This window comes from Labrus mixtus, chromosome 4, assembly GCF_963584025.1.
Source record: "Labrus mixtus chromosome 4, fLabMix1.1, whole genome shotgun sequence".
In the NCBI taxonomy this organism is placed as follows: Eukaryota; Metazoa; Chordata; class Actinopteri; order Labriformes; family Labridae; genus Labrus; species Labrus mixtus.
The window spans coordinates 21,139,564-21,160,697 of NC_083615.1; the positions used below are offsets into that span (position 1 = coordinate 21,139,564).

Consider the following 21,134-nt stretch of genomic DNA (forward strand, 5'->3'; position numbering starts at 1 on the left):
GGAGGGCTGCAGCTCGGAGCTTAAGAGCCGGGGTGGGAATAGAGGCGAGTAGACAAAGACTGCAGCAGCCTGCAGCATCACCATCCAGCTCTCCATCACACAGGGAGTGATCACCAGGACCTAGTCCCATTAAACAGGAGAGGTCTGGCTCATCTGCCTGTCTGCATCCTCCTCTTCTTTATCAGCTGAGAGAACACATACTGTGGAGCCATGCCTGAGTGCTGGGACGGGGTGAGTGTGTGATTAAAAGATATATAGTATACTCCAGTGTGAGTCCACATATTTTGATTTTTTGTCAACTACCCGAGATCACCTTTTTTTTTTTTATGCAGACTATCAGATAATGGTTTTGGAGCTGCTTGTATTTGCCTCTCAATGTTAGATTTTGTATATTTCTGTGCAATAAGAAACATATATGTATGTATATATATACACTGTATATATACACATATGTTATTAAAAACCTTAATTGTTAGTAACAGTCAACAAAGGTAGCTGTGCTGCAAAGATTGTATGGACTGGTTTGTCTTTATCCTCAGTACTGAGGAGGAAAAACTGCAGCGTCAGTGTCATATGATGGGTCATTCTTTGACTCTGGCCCACTGGCACACTTAAACTCGTCAACAATGATGCAGTGCAATGCACAGATGCACACACCTCTACAGATCAACACATTAATATGCTGTGTGTGTGTGCGCGTGCGTGTTTGTGTGCACGGGACGTGTTTATCCTTCTGCAGTATCATCCATTTTGGCAACCTTGAAATGGATGAGGTGTGTGTGTGTGTCTGTGTGTGTGTGTGTGAAGAAGCTAAAAGACGACTGTGAGATCACATGTCTTATGTTAAAATCTGGATTTGTGATTTTGTCTCATGAAAATTCTCATGTTTACCAGTATCCGGTCACTGAGAGCAGACTGTGAACAAAGCCGCTGATGCAGTAACTGCCTCAAATTAGAAAGCTGATCACAGATAACATGGTGGTTGTTGCTGAAGTAATAGAGAGATAATCTGGATGGATTAACTCATAACTGCTGGTTGCCTGGTTTCGTGCTGCTGAGGGGGGATTATGCTGAATTTTGGCAGCTACAGTGTTTGAATCCATAAGTGCAGTTAGTTTGTTCCTGTTTTTGAATGACTGTTTCACATGCACTGCAGAGGGATGCAGGGTGATGGACAGGTTCATTGAGAATTTGAGATGACTCAACGTGTGACGACTAGCTCACAGGAGGACAGTCATGATGCAGCGTCAGTGTGTTTGTTTACTTTGAATTTGAGTAAATAAAAAAAGTGTGTCAGTATAATCAATAAAGGCTTCAGTCCAGTTCACTGCAGAAAAAACAAGCATATCACAAAACAACACTCTGCTCTGTGCGTGTGAGTGTGTGTGTGTGTGTGTGTGTGTGTGTGTGTGTGTGTGTGTGTGTGTGTGTGTGTGTGTGTGTGTGTGTGTGTGTGTGTGTGTGTGTGTGTACTGCACAGCTAATGGTATCACACATCTAGTACCTCCATTTTGAGTTTGGCTCTGACCAGCGCATGCTGACAAAATGTGGGTCATATCAACAGTCTGTTGATGCAAAACAAGTCAGATGTTTGGGGCCTGTGTCAGTATGCAGGACAGAAGCTGCCAAACCAAAAAATGAATTAATATGCCAATAAATTAAGCAAGAATTTTTCATACAAACGATTAAAGTTTATTTATTTACTAATCACTTTCAATTGATTGAAGTTTTTTTTTTTTTTGACATATTTGGCATCTTCTCTAGTAAAGTAAAGATATTTACTTTTATTATTTTCAAAGACTTCCCAAGTGATTTGAAAAACCGATAAAACAATGAGCATTACAATATTTGAAGACTGCAGCTTTGAACAGAAGATTTTGAGCTTTAATTTTTTTCTACTATTAAAACATCTTAATAGATTGTTTTCACTTCTGTCTGGTACGTTCTCAGGTAGAACACATTGTGATTAAATGTGAGTCAATTTAGTCAATACATCGGTGACACTACCTGATTTATGTCAGATTCATTCTAAAGAGTATAATGGTGTTAATATGTTATGCAGATTAAATGTCACTCTTTAACTTTAATTGAAATGACATTCTAGGTTTGACGTTATGTTGGTCCCTATCCAGTTTCAAATCATTCCTCTCACATTGTATCTCACATCTTGATATGCGTACTCTCTGTTCCCGTTTTATTCTTTCATTTAAATTAAGATTCTGTATTTTCTGTCAGAAGCAATTCAGTGACATATTTCCAATTTCTTCTGTTTCTGAATACACCGTCTCAGTCGGGACATTTATTTTATTTTATAAAACCTTTATTTTTACATGTTGGCTTGGTTTTGTTTTGGAAGTTTAATCTACAAGGAGAAACATTACTGATTTAATAAAGTCATCATTTGAAGGGACTTTAAATGAACATGCAGACATCCAAAGAGCTTTAGTCTTTTGTGATCCATTATGTGCTCCTACAGCCCATTAATGGTTTAATACATGAACTAAACCTGTCTTCTCTTTGAGCAGATCTTTTCTTATATGCAAGATCAATGGATCTGAATCCTTTAAACCACTTTCTAATTATGGGAGAGCGTGACATGTTAAGTCCTTGTCCAATAATAACCTGTCAGGACTAACAGTGCTCATAGCTCACTGTAATTACAGGCCTTTCTGCAGACCTCACTAAGCCCCGGCTCCTTACCCCCATACTGCTGTGAAATAACAAAAGATTCATGTGGAATAGTTCTGCATAGATTGCCTGTAATTGGTGCAGGAGCTGTGAATGCAACTCAATAAAAAGCAGGTTCAATTATGACTGCATCGTGTTTAAACATATTGATGCACCGTGTCTCACAAAGTGAAACACTTGAGGTTATGGATCAGTGAGATGTATTTCTTCATCTCTTCCTTCCATCTGTTTACCCACGGTGGATTCAGGTGTAAATGTTCCTTGACAAACATTTGACAGTGTGAACCAGCAGGTGAGTGAGAGTGTGTTTGTGTGTTTTCACAGGAACATGATGTTGAGACTCCTTACGGGATGCTGCACGTGGTGATCCGTGGGGCACCCAAAGGAAACAAGCCCGCTATTCTCACCTACCACGATGTGGGACTGAACCGTGAGTATTCAAAAAAAAAAAAAAACAAACATGTGTGCGTACTTACCAAAGGTGATAATTGGCCTGTATATCATTAAGTTCTTCCTGCCTGTAATAAACAAACCTCAACTTTTGAATTTCAGAGATCCATATCGCCTGGTTATGAAAACAAAAATTACTTCATGTGTCAGAAACTGCTTATTAAAGTCTGTTTTAAACTCAAAATAAATTACTGGATGAAAAATAATTACCAGCTGTGGTTCAGTTGGTAGAGTCGGTCGTCTCTCAACCGGAAGGTTGGGGGTTCGATCCTCAGCTTCTGCAGCAACATGTCCAATGTTTACTTGGGCAAGACACTTAACCCCTAATTCCTCTGTTGCTTCGTCGGCACGAGTGTGTATCAATGGGATTAGTTACTTCTGATGGTCACTTAACATAGCAGCCTCAGCCTCTGTCTTCAGTGAATGGATGTGAATGGGTAGGTGTGACCTGCAGTGTAAAAGCACTTTGAGTCAGATGATTAAATAAGTGCTATACAAGCTCAAATCCATTTATAGTATATAAAACCAGGTTGCCAGTATTAGCAAATGGCAATTAAGATCGCTAAAATGAAGTCATAACCTTCTTATAACATTTTTTCCTCATGCTTTGTCATTATGATGAATTTCTCATGCATCATAACGAAACTTCTTGGGATCCAAAGATCGTTTTCAGCCTCATCAGAGTCTCTATCAGGTATATGGACTGTCAGAGTGTTGACCTTTATCATGTTCTAATGACATTCTACAAAGTCACAGCACCCTCTTTGCGCCAGCTCTCAATACAAGCTGAGTGATCAATAATTGAATACAGTCAGTATACAGTAATGATAGAAACCTGTGAATCTGTGAGGAAGAATACAGGTATGTGGGAGAGAGAGGAGATGAAAACAGAATAAAAACTGTGAGAGGGAAAGAATGCTCTGAGCCAGACTTTGTCCTCGTGTGATCAGAGTCGACAAAAATAGAATTATGAAAAGATGAGGAGGCAAATGATGGGTGAGTGTGCGAGGCATCGATGAAATGTAGGTCAGAAAAACATCCTCCATCCTGCGGAGGGAGGTGGGGCGGGGCTGGCAGCACTGCGGTGCTGCGTGATGGGTGGAGGTGGGAAAGGGTTGGTGGGGGTTCGCAGGATAGCGTGTCAAGGACCAAAGATGATCCGTGCAGCTCTGCAAACTGCAGATATCTGGATTTTGTTGTCTGTCCTACTGCCCTTTTTTTTCATTAAAATTATGTCACTAAGCTGATTTCCCTTTCCTCATAGGGAAATAGAAAAAGAAAAAATGCACGAGGCAAACCAAATGTGCAAAAACAAGGTATAGGAAAATGAAAAGTGCAAAGAAAGACAAGAAAGGAAACAAGATGGCAGTAATAAATCATGTAGAATATGATAGACCAAGGATACAACAGACCTGAGAAGAGCCTGCATTTTGCTGCTGCAGCAGAATCACAAGTCTATTAGTATTCATAGTCAGTTAGTAAATCACTGGGCTGTGGCGCACCATCATTCAGGTTGGAGCAGAAAGCAAAGGATGAAAGGAGTCTCACTGGAAAAAGGGAAATTGTCAGGGAGCTTTTAGTTTCTATTCATAACAACTCCAGTGACTTGATGTAAGCACAGAACAAAGAGAGAGAGAAAAATGATAATTAGAAAAGACAATTTCGTGGAAGAAATGAAAACAGATAAACAGACAGTCAGAATGATTAAAGCAAAGAGATAAAGAATCAGGAAATTCAGAAAAAGAAAGGGTAAGAGAGAGAGGTTAAACGGAGACATAAAGAAAGTAACAGAGGGAGAAAGTAGGTCACAAAGTCAGTGGGAGTGCAGTCTGCGAGGGCCGACCGATGATTCAGCTTGTACCACTGAGGGATGGAGAAACATCTCACCTCTGTCCTCATGCAGCATCTCTATTTACAAAAACAGCTCCCAAACTGGCACCCTGCTGCACCGTGGCAGAGCGTCCACAGTCACCTCTCCTGACTCCCCTTACTTTTTTATCTCCAACCCAGTTGTCGTGCTAATTGGCCCGTTAAATGAACTCATCTGGAGCCCGAGGAGGAAACAATGTTGCTGCATGGTTTCACCGAGTGTGACACACATGGGCTGGAAGTAGGACAACTGCAGAGCCCGGTGGGAGGAGGGCAAACAGAGAGCTGACATTTATTATACATGGAGCTATTTGAGAATGCAGTGTTCAGACTTTTCTACACTGATTCACGAGATAGAATCAGAACGCTTATTTTAGAGAAACCCTCGTGAGTTCCCCTGAAAATAAATCCAATATCTTGTTCCTAGGAAAGTCTAGATGTCCTTAGCTGTAAGTAACCTACTACACCATCACCAGTGGCAGATCCACAATTTTTTTAAAGGATGGGTAGGGCCTTACAGGAGCAATTACTAATGCAAGGGTGGAGCTTCCCTTTTTGTTGCCACTTAATACACATAATTTAACCATAAATATATTTAAAAGGTCGCCCGAATTTCCCCTCTGGGGATCAATAAAGTATTATCCTATCCTATCCTATCCTATATTTGCTGTATTTTTCATAAATTTAAAAAGTAAAACAACGGATCGGACACAATTTAATCTACTAAGTTGAATTCTTTGACAAATTTAAGTACTAACAAATTGAAAAGTACCACGTTGGAATGCAAAGACAAATACTGGCAGCATCTTGTAACACAGCCTTAATAGTTGATTTGAACAAAAGCCCCATCTCTGATGAGACACATGGCGTATTATGGTTTAGGATTTTTGGCTGGCCATTAAGATTACAATTCAATAATCACTTTCGTCCTAGTCCAAGGCTTCAAATTCTGGCACAGTAGTTTCTGCTGACGCATCAGTTTGGAACTTGCAAAGCTTTGTGGATGTTTACAGCAAAGCTGTAGATAACAATGTCTTTTTGACCTTCAAAATAAAGCGCCTAAGGCAGAGAGAGGACATATTTAAAACAAATAATCCTTCTTACATCTCCAAAGCCGATACCCTACTCTGTTTTATTTACACGTTTCAAACTGAAGAGTAAAGGAACACCTGGTGTGGAAACGATTTCCCGACTAACAACCATCAAACTGACCCCATGCAGCCCCTGGAAGCTCTGCCAGGGTGTGCAGTGATAACCTGCTGACTTTATGCTCAGACAGATTTGATCTCACATTACTTCTTCAATTATCCATGGTGATGATAGGGTCTGATAACTTAAGATTCATCATTGAACAGTAGTTTACCTAGGATTTGGGGTGGAAAATAAGGAATTCAACATTTATAACACCTTTTTTCTTTATCCAATTCTTCACTGCTAAAGCCCTTGACAGAATTTACTTGATGTTATGTGAAGACGTATTCATTTTGTTATAGAGGTGATCAGATCAGAAGAGGTATCAGATTTGTTGAAGCAGTCATTGACTGTTCCTCCTGGCACAGAATCAGGTGTACAGATGGTAACCTTCAAGCTCCTCACTGAGTGTGCTGCATATTTAATGTAATCACGTTCCTCTTCTCTCCATCCTCCTCCTCCTCCTCGCTGTGCCCTCTGTGCCTTCCTCCATCCTCTCCTCCCTGCCTGTCCTACAGACAAGCTGTGCTTCAACTCTTTCTTCAACAATGAGGACATGCAGGAGATCACAAAGCACTTTGTGGTTTGCCATGTGGATGCTCCTGGGCAGCAGATAGGAGCCTCACAGATGCCACAGGGGTAATAATATTAAAACACACACACAAGAACAAAAACAGTACAACTTGAAAGACGTTACAAATCTAAAACCTGACGGGAAAAAGCAATTCCTTATTTATTGAAAAACCTTTTTTTATTTTTTATTTTACCAAATATTATCTTTAATTTTTTTAAAGTAAAATCATACAGTTTTAATAAAAGACATGTTAATAATTGTTTAAGCCATGTATTAGAAATAATAAATTGGCAGGATTAGATTCATTTTTTTTCATTTTGAGGAATTGGACATTATTAAAAAAGATGTCTGCCTCTTTCTTCACATTTTAGACTCTAATGTAACATTTTGAATTAAGTTTTTCCAAATTTTAAAAAAGATCCTCGTCCTTTTTTTAATTCTTATTCTGAACTATGTTGACTTTATTCTCATTGTTTTTTGTTTTTTTGGGTGACATTCTCACTTCATCTTTGAATTGGCTCACTATAAATAATGTACCTCCTATATGAAGACATCATGATTATCCTCAAACCAGATTTTGATTAATCTGTTACCTGTGTCCTTTCTTACCACAGGTACCAGTACCCCACTATGGACCAGCTGGCCGGGATGCTGCCCACTGTGGTGCAGCACTTTGGGTTGGTGGTTTTTGCTTTTCAGTTCCACTTGTTGTCCACATTTATTCATAGAGCAGACTCAGCCATTGTTTGATAAGAGCCGTCTGCAGGGACATGATGTCCTCTTTCCACTTCACAAGCTGGCAAGAGCTACATGTCTCTTTCTCTTTATCCGCCCCCGTGTGTTACATACAAACATCCACATTCACTCACACAAATGCTTACAATATATGGGATTTATTTGGATTTATTATTTATTATTTCCAAGTCCATGAAGCTGCTCATATTTCTGAGCAGTGTCTGTAAATTATAAAGGAGAAAATATATTTTGATTTCTTTATTTGTACTGTAAAAAATATACATACAATTACACAAATAACAAAATAGACAATATCCAGTGCAGGAAGCTTATTTGAAGCCTCTCCCAAATAATGTTCAAACATCACCAAAATGACAGGATGATAAAAAACAGGACGTGATCTGAGCTTGAGAAGCAGCAGCCGTTACTGAGCTGTACAACACTCAGCTCTGCAGAAACATGGATTTTAAACTGTGCTTCCAATAAAGCCAGTGATGTTATTTTTCAGTCTCTGTTGGGCATACCCACTTCTAAATCTCCTCTGAGTCACACCACTGATTGATTGACAATATTCAGTAGTATGCTGCATTTTTTTCTCCTGGGATGATGAAGGAATGACCCTCACTACTCTGTCTCTAATTGACTAGTACACACAAACTAAACATGTAGGAGTAGTCTTACATGTCACTGTTTACAACAGAGGCTGTTTATCCTCTGCTGGATGGAAAATGAAGAGTATACCTACTTATATAGGCAACACTTCACCACTGAATAAATTGTACATGCAAGAAGTTTTTCCATGATACTCTGTTATAATTCTTGAATTCATGTCTGATATCCTCATATAAGATCCATATAGCATTTTATTTTATCTTTTAACATCTCCTCTAACTGCCAAATGTCCTTTGTGTAGATTCAAGAGCATTGTGGGGATCGGAGTCGGAGCAGGAGCTTACATTCTGGCCAAGTTTGCTGTAAGTCATGTTGTGATAAATCTATCATGTACTGTTTCATACACACATTACGTGTGCACAGTGAGCCTAGTGCTGGTTCAAACATTCAGATGTGATATGTTGCTATGGTTTCCGCTTGCAGCTGATCTTCCCCGATATGGTGGAGGGTCTGGTGCTGCTCAACATCGACCCCAATGGCAAAGGCTGGATCGACTGGGCTGCCGCCAAGGTAAGGCTGTCTATTACTGTTAACTACTGCTTAGCTAAGGTTTATATACTGTATACTGTTAAATCCTAACATTAACAGTCTCAATGTGTTTGCCCCAGCTGTCAGGTCTGACCAGTGCTCTGCCTGATACTGTGCTGCCACACCTTTTCAGCCAGGTATATGGACTGTTTTAAATTCACTTCCATTACTTGTACTTCTTTTAAAAGTCACAACAAGGCAAGAAAAAAATATCTATGATCTTTACAACATCTGAGTGTAAATCTCTTTAGTATGCAAACAGAAAGAAAATATATTTTAATGAATATTTATTTTTATTTTTATTTTATTTGTAAGTTGAATGGAAAAGACCAATTAGATCACCAATTTATTAGAAAATATCACAACCTTTCGATCCATCTGTACATTTCTCAAGTGCTTGCTCAAACAATTTCCCCACCATAGTTTAACAATATGCTCACGTCATTTACATAATCACAGTCCTTGTGGATTATCCTATGTTGGTAAAACATCACGTTCACTAAAACAAAGAACTAGTGAGCATAAGGGCTTCATAAGGAGAAAGAAGAAATTATTCTGAAGGTAGTTGAAAGTAGTTGTCCTTTCAACCAAACAATACATCCATGCATCCATTATCTATACCGCTATACCGCAGCGAAGCGGGGAACACCCTGGACTGGTCATCAGTCAATCACTGACACATAGAGACAGACAACCAGTCACACTCACATTCACACCTACGGGCAATATAGAGTAACCAATTAATCTAACGAGCATACCTTTGGACTGTAGGAGGAAGCCGAAGTATCCGGAGAAAACCCAAGCATGGGAGAAAAGGCTCTTGTCCGAAAGGATTCGAACCAGAAACCTCCTCGCTGTGAGGCATCACCATGCAGCCCCACAGCAAAACAATTACATACAAACTTGAATCTTGAATGGAAAGTAGCAGAAAGAAGAATAATCTTATATAATATGCCCCTCTTCCATAAGACATTAATAAGCAAAATACATAATAAAAAACTATTCAAATAAATTAGCTGCAGGCCAACACAGCCACTCACAGCCCCCTAGTAGATCCTCATTAACTATTCATGTTATACCATTCAAAGCAGATGACAAAATAATGTACGTGTCTCAACAACACAAGACAGACCAAAAACCTAATCAACACATGACATCATATTTCCTCATCTTACTGGCTTTAATTATTATATAACCTTTCATATTAAAAGTCTTTATTATCTTTAAAAATCTATATTCTTGTTTCTTTATAAATGCTCTGACCAGTTTGTGTTTGCTTCTTGCAGGAGGAGCTGATGAACAACACAGAGCTGGTGCAGAGCTACAGGCAGCAGATCAATAACACCGTCAACCAGTTCAACCTGCAGCTTTTCTGGAACATGTACAACGGGTGAAGAGAAAACCATTCCCTACTCTTACTCTGACTCACACACAGACTCCTAACATATAATTTTTTTATAATCTCTCGTCTCGTCTCTTTCAGTCGGAGGGATCTGGAGATGAATCGCAGTGGGACTGTCCTCAACGCAAAGACTCTGAAGTAAGTCTGCACAAACAATTTCCTAATAAACACAACTCAAAAAGATTAAAGAAACAGACAAGTCTACGTCTTTTAACAAAAACAAGCCATAACAAAATTGTGCAGTGTTGTTTTCATTTTTATGAAATACACAATCTAAACAGAAAACTTCATCTTACTTTCCTGAAGCTAACTTCTAAGGATGAGTAGGAGTGCCCTTGTAAAAAAAAGTGTTACCTAATGTTTACAATTTTTATATATTATGTCATTTATGCAGCGTAAATGACCAAATGTGAGTTTATCTTGTCAATTGAGGAAACTGCTTAACATCAGTGTATATTCTACACAATTACTGTAATTAGAAATAACATTTTGTTTCAAGAAAAACACCCAAATATGTCTGTTTCCCTGCAGTTTTTGAGGGATTTCATAGACGAAGACATGTTTAGAACAAAAATAATCATTATTAGAACTTTGTAAGTACAGGAAATAATACCCCTGTAAGTTAAAATAATACAGTATTCTACTTGTTCCTGCAGGTGTCCTGTGATGCTGGTTGTAGGAGACAATGCTCCTGCTGAGGAGGGAGTGGTGAGTACATCATCTCTCTAACTGAAACCGACTTATCCACCAAGTTTCTCTTTTTATCTCATTGTGCTGAACCTGTTCCATCAGCTGTTCTCCCCTCGCCCTCACCTTGAACTTTCTAATAACTCTCAAATCGTCCCTCAAAGTAGTCCTGCCTCGAAGAAAAGGTCTATCTAAAGCTCTGAACACTGAACCCCCCCTCTTGCCCCTGTTCTTGTCCTGTTCACTAATTTATACTTGGCATGAAAACCCAGTTGGAGTTTGTTCTCGTTCAGTAAAACCGAAACAGGTCAGCCAGCAGAGACTCAGTTCACTCTGTGTACAACCCTGCTGCACCCCGGGGACTCAGTGTGTGTCTGTTCTGTCTCCGGCCGTCCATCTGTGTCTGTGTGCAACACTTGACTCTGATACTATAGGTGTGTGTGTGTGTGTGTGTGTGTGTGTGTGTGTGTGTGTGTGTGTGTGTGTGTGTCTGTGTGTGTGTGTGTCTGTGTCTGTGTGTTCTCTCTCGGGGCCAGATGGCCTCGCTCTGTCTCTGGGGTTTCCTAGTTTGAAGTGGCCTAGATATTTATGCTTCTGCACCAGTTAATCTGCTCATGTTAAAAATTGAAATCAAATCAGTCCTCTGTTGGATGGAAGGATGTGGAGGAGGTTCAGCGAGAGAGGGCGGGGCGGGAGGAGGTTATAAAACATCTTGGAAAGACAGAAGGATGAAGGGATGGAATGTGACAGAGGGATGGGGGGAAATAATGTGAGGAAGCAAGAGACATAAACAAAGGTTGTTTTTATTCAATATGACGGATGGAGGTCACATTAATATTTTATATCCGCTCATATTACGGCTGCTGTGTTTGCCCATGAAACATTCCTTTATATGGAGTTAGACGCTCATAGAAGAAAGGGAATTTGTGCAAAGATGCATATGTTAGACTTATATGTGCACATATAACGTAATTATAAATATTATGTTATAATATTTAAATCTACATGTTGCACAGCACTTAAGATATTAAGAAAATATTTGATAAGAAGAGAATTCTTAAATGCACATCTATGTGGAGTCATGCTTTACATGTACGGGCAGTAAAATATGTAATCTGGAAGAAGTCTGCTGTAGGATTAAACATTCAAAGCAGCAGCAAGAAAAAAACATGTCTGTGTCGTCTCTGAGTCCACAAATGTGAGCTGTCATGTATGTTTGCATCTGTCTGTCTGTTTGCTGTGTGTGTGTGTGTGTGTGTGTGTGTGTGTGTGTGTGTGTGCATGTGTCTGTCTGCCTAGTGTGTGTTTTCATCAGTCTGTCTGCTGTGTGTGTGTGTGTGTGTGTGTGCGTGCGTGTGTATGTGTGCGTGCGTGTGTATGTGTGTGTGTTTGTGTGTGTGTGTGTTTGTGTGTGTGTGTGTGTGTATGTGTCTGTCAGCCTAGTGTGTGTATGTTTTCATCAGTCTGTCTGCTGTGTGTGTGTGTGTGTATATGTTTGTCTCTGTCAGTGTGTGCACACTGCGGCTCTCAGCCTGCTGGAGTGACTCATCTCTGCAGCACACTGCAGTATCTGGGTCACTCACATACACACACAGGATAATATGGATTCCATATAATAATACAATATAATCTAAAGATCTAGCACATAACACACAGTTCCTTCTCCTACTTCTAAATATGAAGTACAACACTCTTTACACACTTTATTGCTGCAGTATTCACTTCAACCTGCTGTTGTTTTTTTCTCTAGGTGGAGTGTAACTCCAAACTGGACCCAACCAACACCACCTTCCTAAAGGTAACTGTTTATCCCCATCTGACCTACGCCTACTTCATCAGTGGACAGTCAAATTATTCAAATTTGTCATTCAAATACAAATTATACAAATTTAAATAGTATCCATTTTGTACATGCACAGAATAATCCCAATCCCCCCCAAAAGGTTTACCAGAGGATTGCCCTCTTTCAACATTTTAAATAGTTCACAGCAGAATGTATACTGGACAGCTTAGTGCAGTTTTTCTAAAATCAACACTCAATAATTACGTTTTTAAATTTTAAATCCTCAAGGGCCTAAAGGCACATCCTTAGAAGTGTACCAATTAGCTTTCATTGAAAGAAACGCAATCAACCCACCAAATGTTTAAAGGTGAATGTTTGGTGAGTAACCCTAGACTTTGGGTTGAGGTAAGTGAGGTAAGGTACTATCCTCATAGTGTCATAAGATTTTCTAAATACGGCCGACATGTCAAATAAACAACATTATGTTTGACTTCTTAGAATTAATCTTGTTGAGAAACGTTTCACTATTGTTGTGTTTTGGATGTGCAGCAATAACTAACATGAGGTCGACAGCGTGCCTTAACCTAAAGGCACCAAAAACAGCATGGCCGTAAGAAAAATATTATTTGTTGAATTGAAATAAATTATGTATATACATATGTTTTGTTACCAACTTACTTACCAATACACCACACTGTTATAGGAGTAAAATACATAAATAACAACTATTGGCTATATATGGGCATCATACACTGATCTCTGGTTGAAAATTCCCAATTAATCCCCCCTACCACCATCCCTGACTTCAGGGGCATCTCAAAACACCAAACACAGCATCCATGACTAGACCAGGACCCACAGCGGTATATTTAAAAGAGTTGTGTTGTTCAAGTGAAGATGACCCAAACTTTAATCTTTCAATTAAGTTATTGCATGTAGTGTTTAAAATCTAAAAACAAAATAAAAAGATATAATATGATGATCAGAAAAAACAACTTGTCAGCAAACTAAGTCAAGAAAAGAAAGTGGGGAGTATGAGTGATATATATATTTATCATTTAAGTGTATTGTGCTCTGTCCTCTCATGACAGATGGCTGACTCTGGTGGACTTCCTCAGCTCACACAGGTAACACAAAGTCTGCCAAAAACATCGTAATCTATATATCAAAATCAAGAGAGACCGTAAATGCATCTCCAGTTTGTGAGTTTGTTTCTTCAAAATTCAGTAAACTGAACTCTCACAATTTGTTTTCCAGCCTGGCAAGCTGACCGAAGCCTTCAAGTACTTCCTGCAGGGAATGGGCTACAGTGAGTATCTTTATAAACAGACAGTAGTTAATGAGAGTATATTTTTAATATGTATGTGTATGTGTTTGCCCTTGTTGTACTTTTTGATACATAGTCTGTCTCTACATAAAATTGCTGTTGTAATATCTGTATTGTGATGTCATGTAAATCATTCAGAGGGACGTACGTTGTGTTAATATTGCCCTCTGTCTCCCTTGCCCCGTTCTCTCAGTCGCTTATGTGAAGGATCGGAGGTTGAGTGGAGGGCCAGGTACTTCCTCCTCCTCCTCCTCCTCCTCGTTCACCTCTGACCTCCTATTGCTGCCCTGTTCAATGACATTGGCATTTTCAAATTTATTTTTTAAGTCTTTGTTTATTAATACAATGTTCTGGGCTGTTATGAAATTTTTACTTTCGCTATCATTCAGGTGTTTTTTTTTTTAAATCCTCAGCACTTTGAAACCCCATCTTTTTTTCTTTTTTTTTTATAAATAATTTTTCCTCCAAACGGAAAAATATATTACCGTTACTTCTCCTCTCCTCATTCCTTTGCCATTGCATCTCCAATACTGCTCTTTGCATGGCCATGAGCTAGCTTTGAGCAACACCTTTTGGATTGAGTTGATAATAGATGAGCATGTCTTCAAATGGAGAATAAATGTTTAAGGTTTTTAAATGAATTCTCATTTCCCAACAAACTGAAAAACGTCATTCTTGTCATCAATTGAGAACTTTAAAAAACTAGAAATACAAAAACAAGAACTGTTCTGACAGAAAATAAGTACAAAACTAAAATAGTCCTCAGGGTTTTTCAGATTCTGTGCTCAAATATGAAGCCTTAACACACACATATGTATATGAAGCTTTACATTATGTACAAGTGACAGTCAGGATAATCCCCCAGGGCTATGTGTTTGAAATTTATGTTGCACACAAACAAAAACTTCAACTCCAATGACATTTAAAAAAAATCAGAACAAGAATCACAAAACAATGACTTTGACTGATAAAGCACTTTAAAGCTGGCACAAGTAGCTGCAAGTAGCCAGTGATCACTCATACATAAACATTTAGAAACAAAATCTGTCTTGATATGAAAATGTACAGTTTACTTTACTTTACTTACTAGTAATGTCAGTGATGAAAGACTAAGGGTTTATACATAACCCACAATTCAGTAGTCACATTACTATAAAACAACACAACTACTCATGCATTTTTCATGTTTAAATTGTTTTGAAAGAGATGCTATTCCTTATTAATAACAAAGTATTATTATTATGTCTTTATTTAAACTTGAATATCATTGAGAGCATAGCCCTCATTTACAATGATGTCAAGCAGGATAAACAATGAAAAATAACAAACATACATATACATATATATGTACACAAAGGATACCTTAACAAAAAGGCCTTCTTTGTAAAGATCATTTCATTTTAGTCCATTATAGGAAAAATCCACTTTTAAAGTGTTTTTGAACATATATGTGGGTAACCTGAGTGTCTACCGACCCACACAATGTGAAATAAACCCATCCAGTCCTTTGTTTGTGGTCTGCAGAAGTCTTACAACACAGAGAAAATGCTCTGATTGAAATTTGCTCTCCTTGTGATGTCACACTGGGATTCTGGTAAAAAAAAAAAAAAAAAAAAACTCCCCTCCCCTGATATCTCCACCCATGGACTCCACCCCCAGCCTAGAGCAAAACTTTTGCACAGGTCTGCCATTTCTTTTCTCACTAGTGAAGGAGTGATGTCCAACAAGAAAACTCAGGGGAGGCTCATTGCATTTAAAGAGACACACACACCAAAACAGAGAGTTCTGAGAGAGCTGGTTTATACAGGGTCACAAACCTCCTCTGGTGATTGAGTCATGTTATATTTTGACAAAAGCACAGCACAGATGTTTCATTTAGACCACAGGGGACTGTTTGAAAATATGGAAAAGGGGTATAATATGTCCTCTTTAATGACACTCTGAGCCTGTCAGTGTCAAAACAAGGACTTGAAGATCCGACCACAGGTATAAGGTTGCATCCATCACAGACTGTTCTTAAGCTGGTGGCAAAATGATCGACTGGAGCAGTTCTAAAGGTTTTTGTTACTATGAGTCATTTATCAATCAATCAATCAATCAATCAATCAATCAATCAATCAATCAATCAATCAATCAACCAATCAATCAACTAATCTTTATTTGTATAGCGCTAATTCATAACAAATGTTATCTCAAGACACTTAACAAAACGAGTAGGTAAAATACATTAGTCAAAAGACCCCAAAAATTGCAATAACCCTGGTTTAAAATGATGGAATTTATCTATAACATGTTCAGAAATCAGATTAATTCATGGAGTTTTAATGAATCACTCCTGACATAGAAAAAAGCAGTTGACAATCTTATCTCAAGGTTCACTTATTGCATAATTCATGATGACTAAATATGATTTTATTGTAGGGGAGTTCTGCTCATATAGGAGTATGAGGCATAAAGTCACATACTGAGCCTTAAGGTTCTCCTGTGCATGATGCTGACAATGTGTTGCAAACACATTCACAGCTTTTAAGAGCATCCTGCATCTCTCACAGCTACAGTGAGCCACACAGCTACCAAAAAAAAAGAAAAATCTTTATCCTCCACAAAAGCATGTACTACCCACATTTCCCCAACATTATCCAATCACGCAGATTTTTCCCCACAGTATAGTGTAATGTTTAATTCTTGTCTCGCACCCTTCCCCTCCTCTCCCTCCTTAGTGCCCTCTGCCAGTATGACTCGCCTAGCTCGCTCAAGGACGGCCTCCCTGAACAGCGCCAGCTCCATGGATGGCTCCCGCTCTCGGGCCTGCACCCATTCTGACAGCAGCGAGGGAGTTGGGACGGTCACCCATACCATGGAGGTTTCCTGTTGAGGAGTTAGACTGCCATAACGAGAGGGAGGGAGGGGGTAGAGAGATGGAGAGAGGGCTGGGGAGAGATGTCGGTAAAAGGGGAGGTGGGCTGGGTGAATGGAGTTAGACATGGTGGAGGGTCAAATAATTCAGTAACATGAGGAAAGCTTGTAAGAAGGTGGAAACACATCTCTCTGTCCTTATCTAGCTCCTCCATTATCCCTCTGACTGCCATCTCCTTCCCTCTCCACTGTAAAATACCACATGTATTACAACTAACACCCCGACCACCCCTGTCACCCAGCACTTCAAGATTTAGGCATCTGTTTTTGTTCTTAAGTGTCATTCTTGTGTTTGCTAAATGTCTCCTTAATCTTTGCCACCCCTTTTTGACCCCCACCCCTCACTCAAACACACACACACACACACACACACACACACACACACACGCGTACAAAAAAAAAGCACCATTGTCTGTCAGAATCCAAACCACAATTTACCATTATAAGCTGCTGTTGTAAGCATTGTAGGAAAACTCTTTCAGAGACGATGAAACTAGAGGACACAGAGAGGAAAACAGAACTTTCTGAGAGTAGAACATAATGAAAAATAGTTGTGTACTTTGCAAGATGTTTATGATTTTTCTGTTGTATGGATCACATGTGAGTATCTCTCTCTCTGTTGCTTATACAAATGGTTATTCCCTCTCCAAACGTGGCAGGTGAGCATCAGACGGGTTGTGTCCAGTTTTACAGACAGCAGAACACGGCCAGTTGTAGCTGAGTGCACCCATAGTGCTTAGAGAGAGCTGTTAGCTAGAGTACACGTCGCTCATTTAAAGCTGCACTTGGTAAGGTTTAGTTTATTAAAACTTGTTAACTACAATTAGAATGTGAAATTAGAACATTATTAGTAGACATTGGTGTGTTCAAGACTAGGGTGGACCTGGATGGACCTACTTTTAAAATAAATGACATTTGCTTCATTTAAATATGAAAATGTATTTTCCATTTTGGTAACAATATTTTGAGTCTTACTCTTGAGGACAGTCACAGATTTTTATGTTTGTAGTATGTGAGACACAATCCGAGGTCGTAGTTTGTAAGCTACTGATCGGATATTAAGCCCAGGTCGCCAGTCATAAGCGCACTGAAACCTAGCCACTACACCACCAGGGAGCTTCTTCTTCTGTTTGTTTTCTTCTTCCTTTTACTCTAATAATCTATTTGTGGTATGGCCAAAGTATAACCAAACCACTTGTCTGAATAATCCTCATTTTAAGCAAGACGGCAATCTGTGATTTGTGAGCCACTGGAGTCCATTGGTTGCTTAGCATCAAATGTGATAACACTTACAATGGAATGTAGCCAATGTAGCAGGAAAGTACCCATGAAGCACTTGGTCAGCATACAGAGCAGATGTTCACAGAAAGTTAGCACTCTCCTGTAATCACTTTTTTTTTTTACAATAATGGACCTTACTAAATGATTGAATTACCTAAAAGAAAAAAAGATGTATGGGCTTAATAGTTTCATAATGCTTGTACTCAATGTAGCATGTAACCTGAGGGTGTTATGCCTTTAAGAGGAATACTATTTAATCTGTATGAGTTCAAATGACAAAGTGAGGATATTATACTAACCAGAAAACAGCTTACAATATAATACTGTTATCTAAAAGATGAATCTAAACAAAGTAGTCTATGGTACGTGTACAGTAAGTGGTCCATCCAGACTCAAGAAGGGTACATGAGGTTAGAATTTTAAAACTTCCATTTAGAGCAACATCAGTGCAATGTTGCTGAGTGCAGCTTTAAGCTATGTGTGTCACCTCATATTTCTAAGACAATCCACAACATGAATATAGAGTAGAAGAAGTATCTCTTAATATGTACATGCATGTGAATGTGAACGTAATCTTAGGGCATTGTAGTATCTGGGTAGTCCAGTGTTAGGGCATTCTTCATTAGCACCCTGTTGGTGGTAAGTTATATAGAGCCATAGATGCAAACTGCCATCACCAGTCTGTAACTGCAGCACGCATGAATGTGGTTCTGGCCATAGTCGGTCGACTTTTGTGGTCTCTAACATGACAATCAGACTCTGACCCAAACCAAACCAGACCAGAGGGGCCGAGGCCGGACCAGGCTGGCCCTGCAAACTCTCTTTGCGAGTCACTGCCTGTGCAGCTCACAGCAGACTTCCCTTACAGTGCAGAGCCCCTCTCTGTTGATGTACCAAAGCTCACCACACACACAGAAGTATCCACAATGACACAATACTGTATATGCCCATGCTTACACACATTTTTACACACCTTCTTGTTTAAGGATACATGTGCTGAGGGAACTAATCCAAAGACAAGATATAAATACACCCAATTCTCAAACAAGACAGAATCCATTGCTATTTAGTTAGATTGTGTTTTGCTGTGCTGTGTATCTATCCTCTTACTGCTGTAGTACATGTATAGAAAAACAGTTTTAGACTAGTGTAGCTGTGTGCTTCAGTCTGCTATAAAACTGGACCACCTTGTCCACAGTGATCAGAGATGGGGGTCTCCTGGTTTTTGGCTAAGTAATGTACAGTGTTCATGTACCACAGTCACCTTTTCCCGTTTGAAGTTCTTTCAAAAAAACCCTTTGGTCCCCTGTCAGGAGGGGCGTAGCTTCCACTCTCTGAGGTGTGCGCTTTTTCTGAGGTGGCCTGTAAGGGGCGGGGCTTTTTTGGAGCCATTTGGGCGCCAAGCTCGGAATGTAGGGCAACCCCCAGCCACCTTTAAAAAAATAAAACCCTTACCCCCTAAAAACAAGGTGCCCCGGCTCTCACAGGCAAACCCAGTCGCACCCTAAAGGGCTATCAGCTGAAGTCACTTTTTTAAATGTTGGTTGTGTTATTCTTGTTGATGATCACCAGGGGGCCCAGGAGTACAGAAAAAGTCATAGATGACCTTTTTTATTCTAGAAAGAGGAGGGATTATTGCCAAAAACACTGAGAGAGATTCTGACATGAAAATGAGGAATGAATGAATGTTTATGGGAAAGAATGTGACATAGTTGAAGCTCTAGAGATTATTGTGGAATTGTTTAAAATATGTATTTTGGAAAAGGAGAAATGATGAAAAGATTTTAAACTGTCAAATCCAAGACATCAGTCACTTCTTGCAGAACCTCACAGATGTATTTCAGGAACACTGATGTTTGCATGTAGCATATACAATAACCTCTCAGTGTTTTCTTTCTTCATTAGGCTCTTTTTTCACATGTAAACTCTGGTTTCCTCCTGTACAACTTCTCTCCATACTGCCTGGGGGCCCCTGAATGTATTTTGTCCCTATTTGAAGTGCTGTACAGTATTGTCAACCTACGCCTCTTAGTATCCCCCCTCCCCCCCTCTATGGTTTGCACATTTATTCCTCCCCCCACATCTTTGACGTTTAATACTCAACATGCAAACAAAGCTCCTTCCTCTTTCTCCTAAAGGTCTATCAAAGGTGAAGTTCAGTAGGGATTTGTGAAAGTCCACAGTAAGCTGGCATTCAATCTGTTTGTATTCACCTTAGTCCTCTTTGCACTTGTAGATATTTTTAATTTATAGAGCCGGTTTATTTGAATCTAACCCTTTTAACACTTCACTATTGTGTTCAAAACTTCAACACATTTCTATTCCTCTTCCCTTCGACTTTTTGTCTTTTTAGGGGCAACAATAGGGTGTATCTTCATATTGGTATTAATGATATTGATTCCTGTGTACTACTATTCTTCTTACTGCCATTATGATTGATTTTTATTGAGCAATAAGTTCTCTTTTAAATCTTGTTTGGGTTGTTTCATATTGTGGGAGTCTTCCCTCTGAGCTTGTTTCACATCAGTAGAAGGACTCTTACCTGCTCAGTTGTCATTCAGATGTGTAATGTAAAATTTAAATATATTATATATATTAATACATATACCAAGTAAGCTGTCTCTGTCCATGTACTGATCAAGTAACAAGTAAGAAATAAAGACTTTGTCTCAATTTGAAGGGTTTGCTGTCGTTTTGTTGAACCACTTTCACCTCATAATTCACGTCCCTGGTTTCAGTTTGCACGGCCCTGAATTGATTTCACAGTTCTTGACACAGTTTGCACAGCTCTAATTAAAGTTTGTGCCGGTTCCCACTAAGTTTGCAGTGCTCTCATCTCATTTTGCATACCTTCCACCTTGGTGTGCAGCCCTCCAGACTCAGTTTGAAAAGCTTTAACAGTCGTTTCAAGAGTTCTGACATCCATTTGTACATCTCTCATTTAAGTTTTCACATATCTCAATTCTGCTTGCACACCTCTTACTTCAGTTTTCACAGCTTTACAATAGTTCGCACACTTTTCCCCTTTGTT

General features: G+C 39.2%; 1 protein-coding gene across 9 annotated transcripts in view; it reads left to right on the forward strand.

Moving 5' to 3' along the window:
- Positions 1–20,776, forward strand: part of ndrg4 (NDRG family member 4) — a 59,215-nt gene extending 38,439 nt beyond the window's left edge. For 6 of the 9 annotated variants that reach the window (XM_061036310.1, XM_061036309.1, XM_061036312.1 and 3 more), the window contains 14 exons: positions 3,013–3,118; positions 6,717–6,837; positions 7,387–7,449; positions 8,421–8,481; positions 8,603–8,689; positions 8,788–8,844; positions 9,994–10,097; positions 10,191–10,247; positions 10,766–10,817; positions 12,547–12,594; positions 13,671–13,706; positions 13,837–13,888; positions 14,100–14,138; positions 16,627–20,776. In XM_061036310.1, coding sequence (XP_060892293.1) covers positions 3,013–3,118; positions 6,717–6,837; positions 7,387–7,449; positions 8,421–8,481; positions 8,603–8,689; positions 8,788–8,844; positions 9,994–10,097; positions 10,191–10,247; positions 10,766–10,817; positions 12,547–12,594; positions 13,671–13,706; positions 13,837–13,888; positions 14,100–14,138; positions 16,627–16,781 — 1,038 coding nt within the window. In that variant the 3' untranslated portion in view covers positions 16,782–20,776. Of the gene's footprint in view, positions 1–2; positions 232–3,012; positions 3,119–6,716; positions 6,838–7,386; positions 7,450–8,420; positions 8,482–8,602; positions 8,690–8,787; positions 8,845–9,993; positions 10,098–10,190; positions 10,248–10,765; positions 10,818–12,546; positions 12,595–13,670; positions 13,707–13,836; positions 13,889–14,099; positions 14,139–16,626 lie in introns of those variants that run through there. The other 3 variants (XM_061036313.1, XM_061036314.1, XM_061036308.1) reach the window with 3 other exon arrangements.
- Positions 20,777–21,134: the final 358 nt, after the last annotated feature.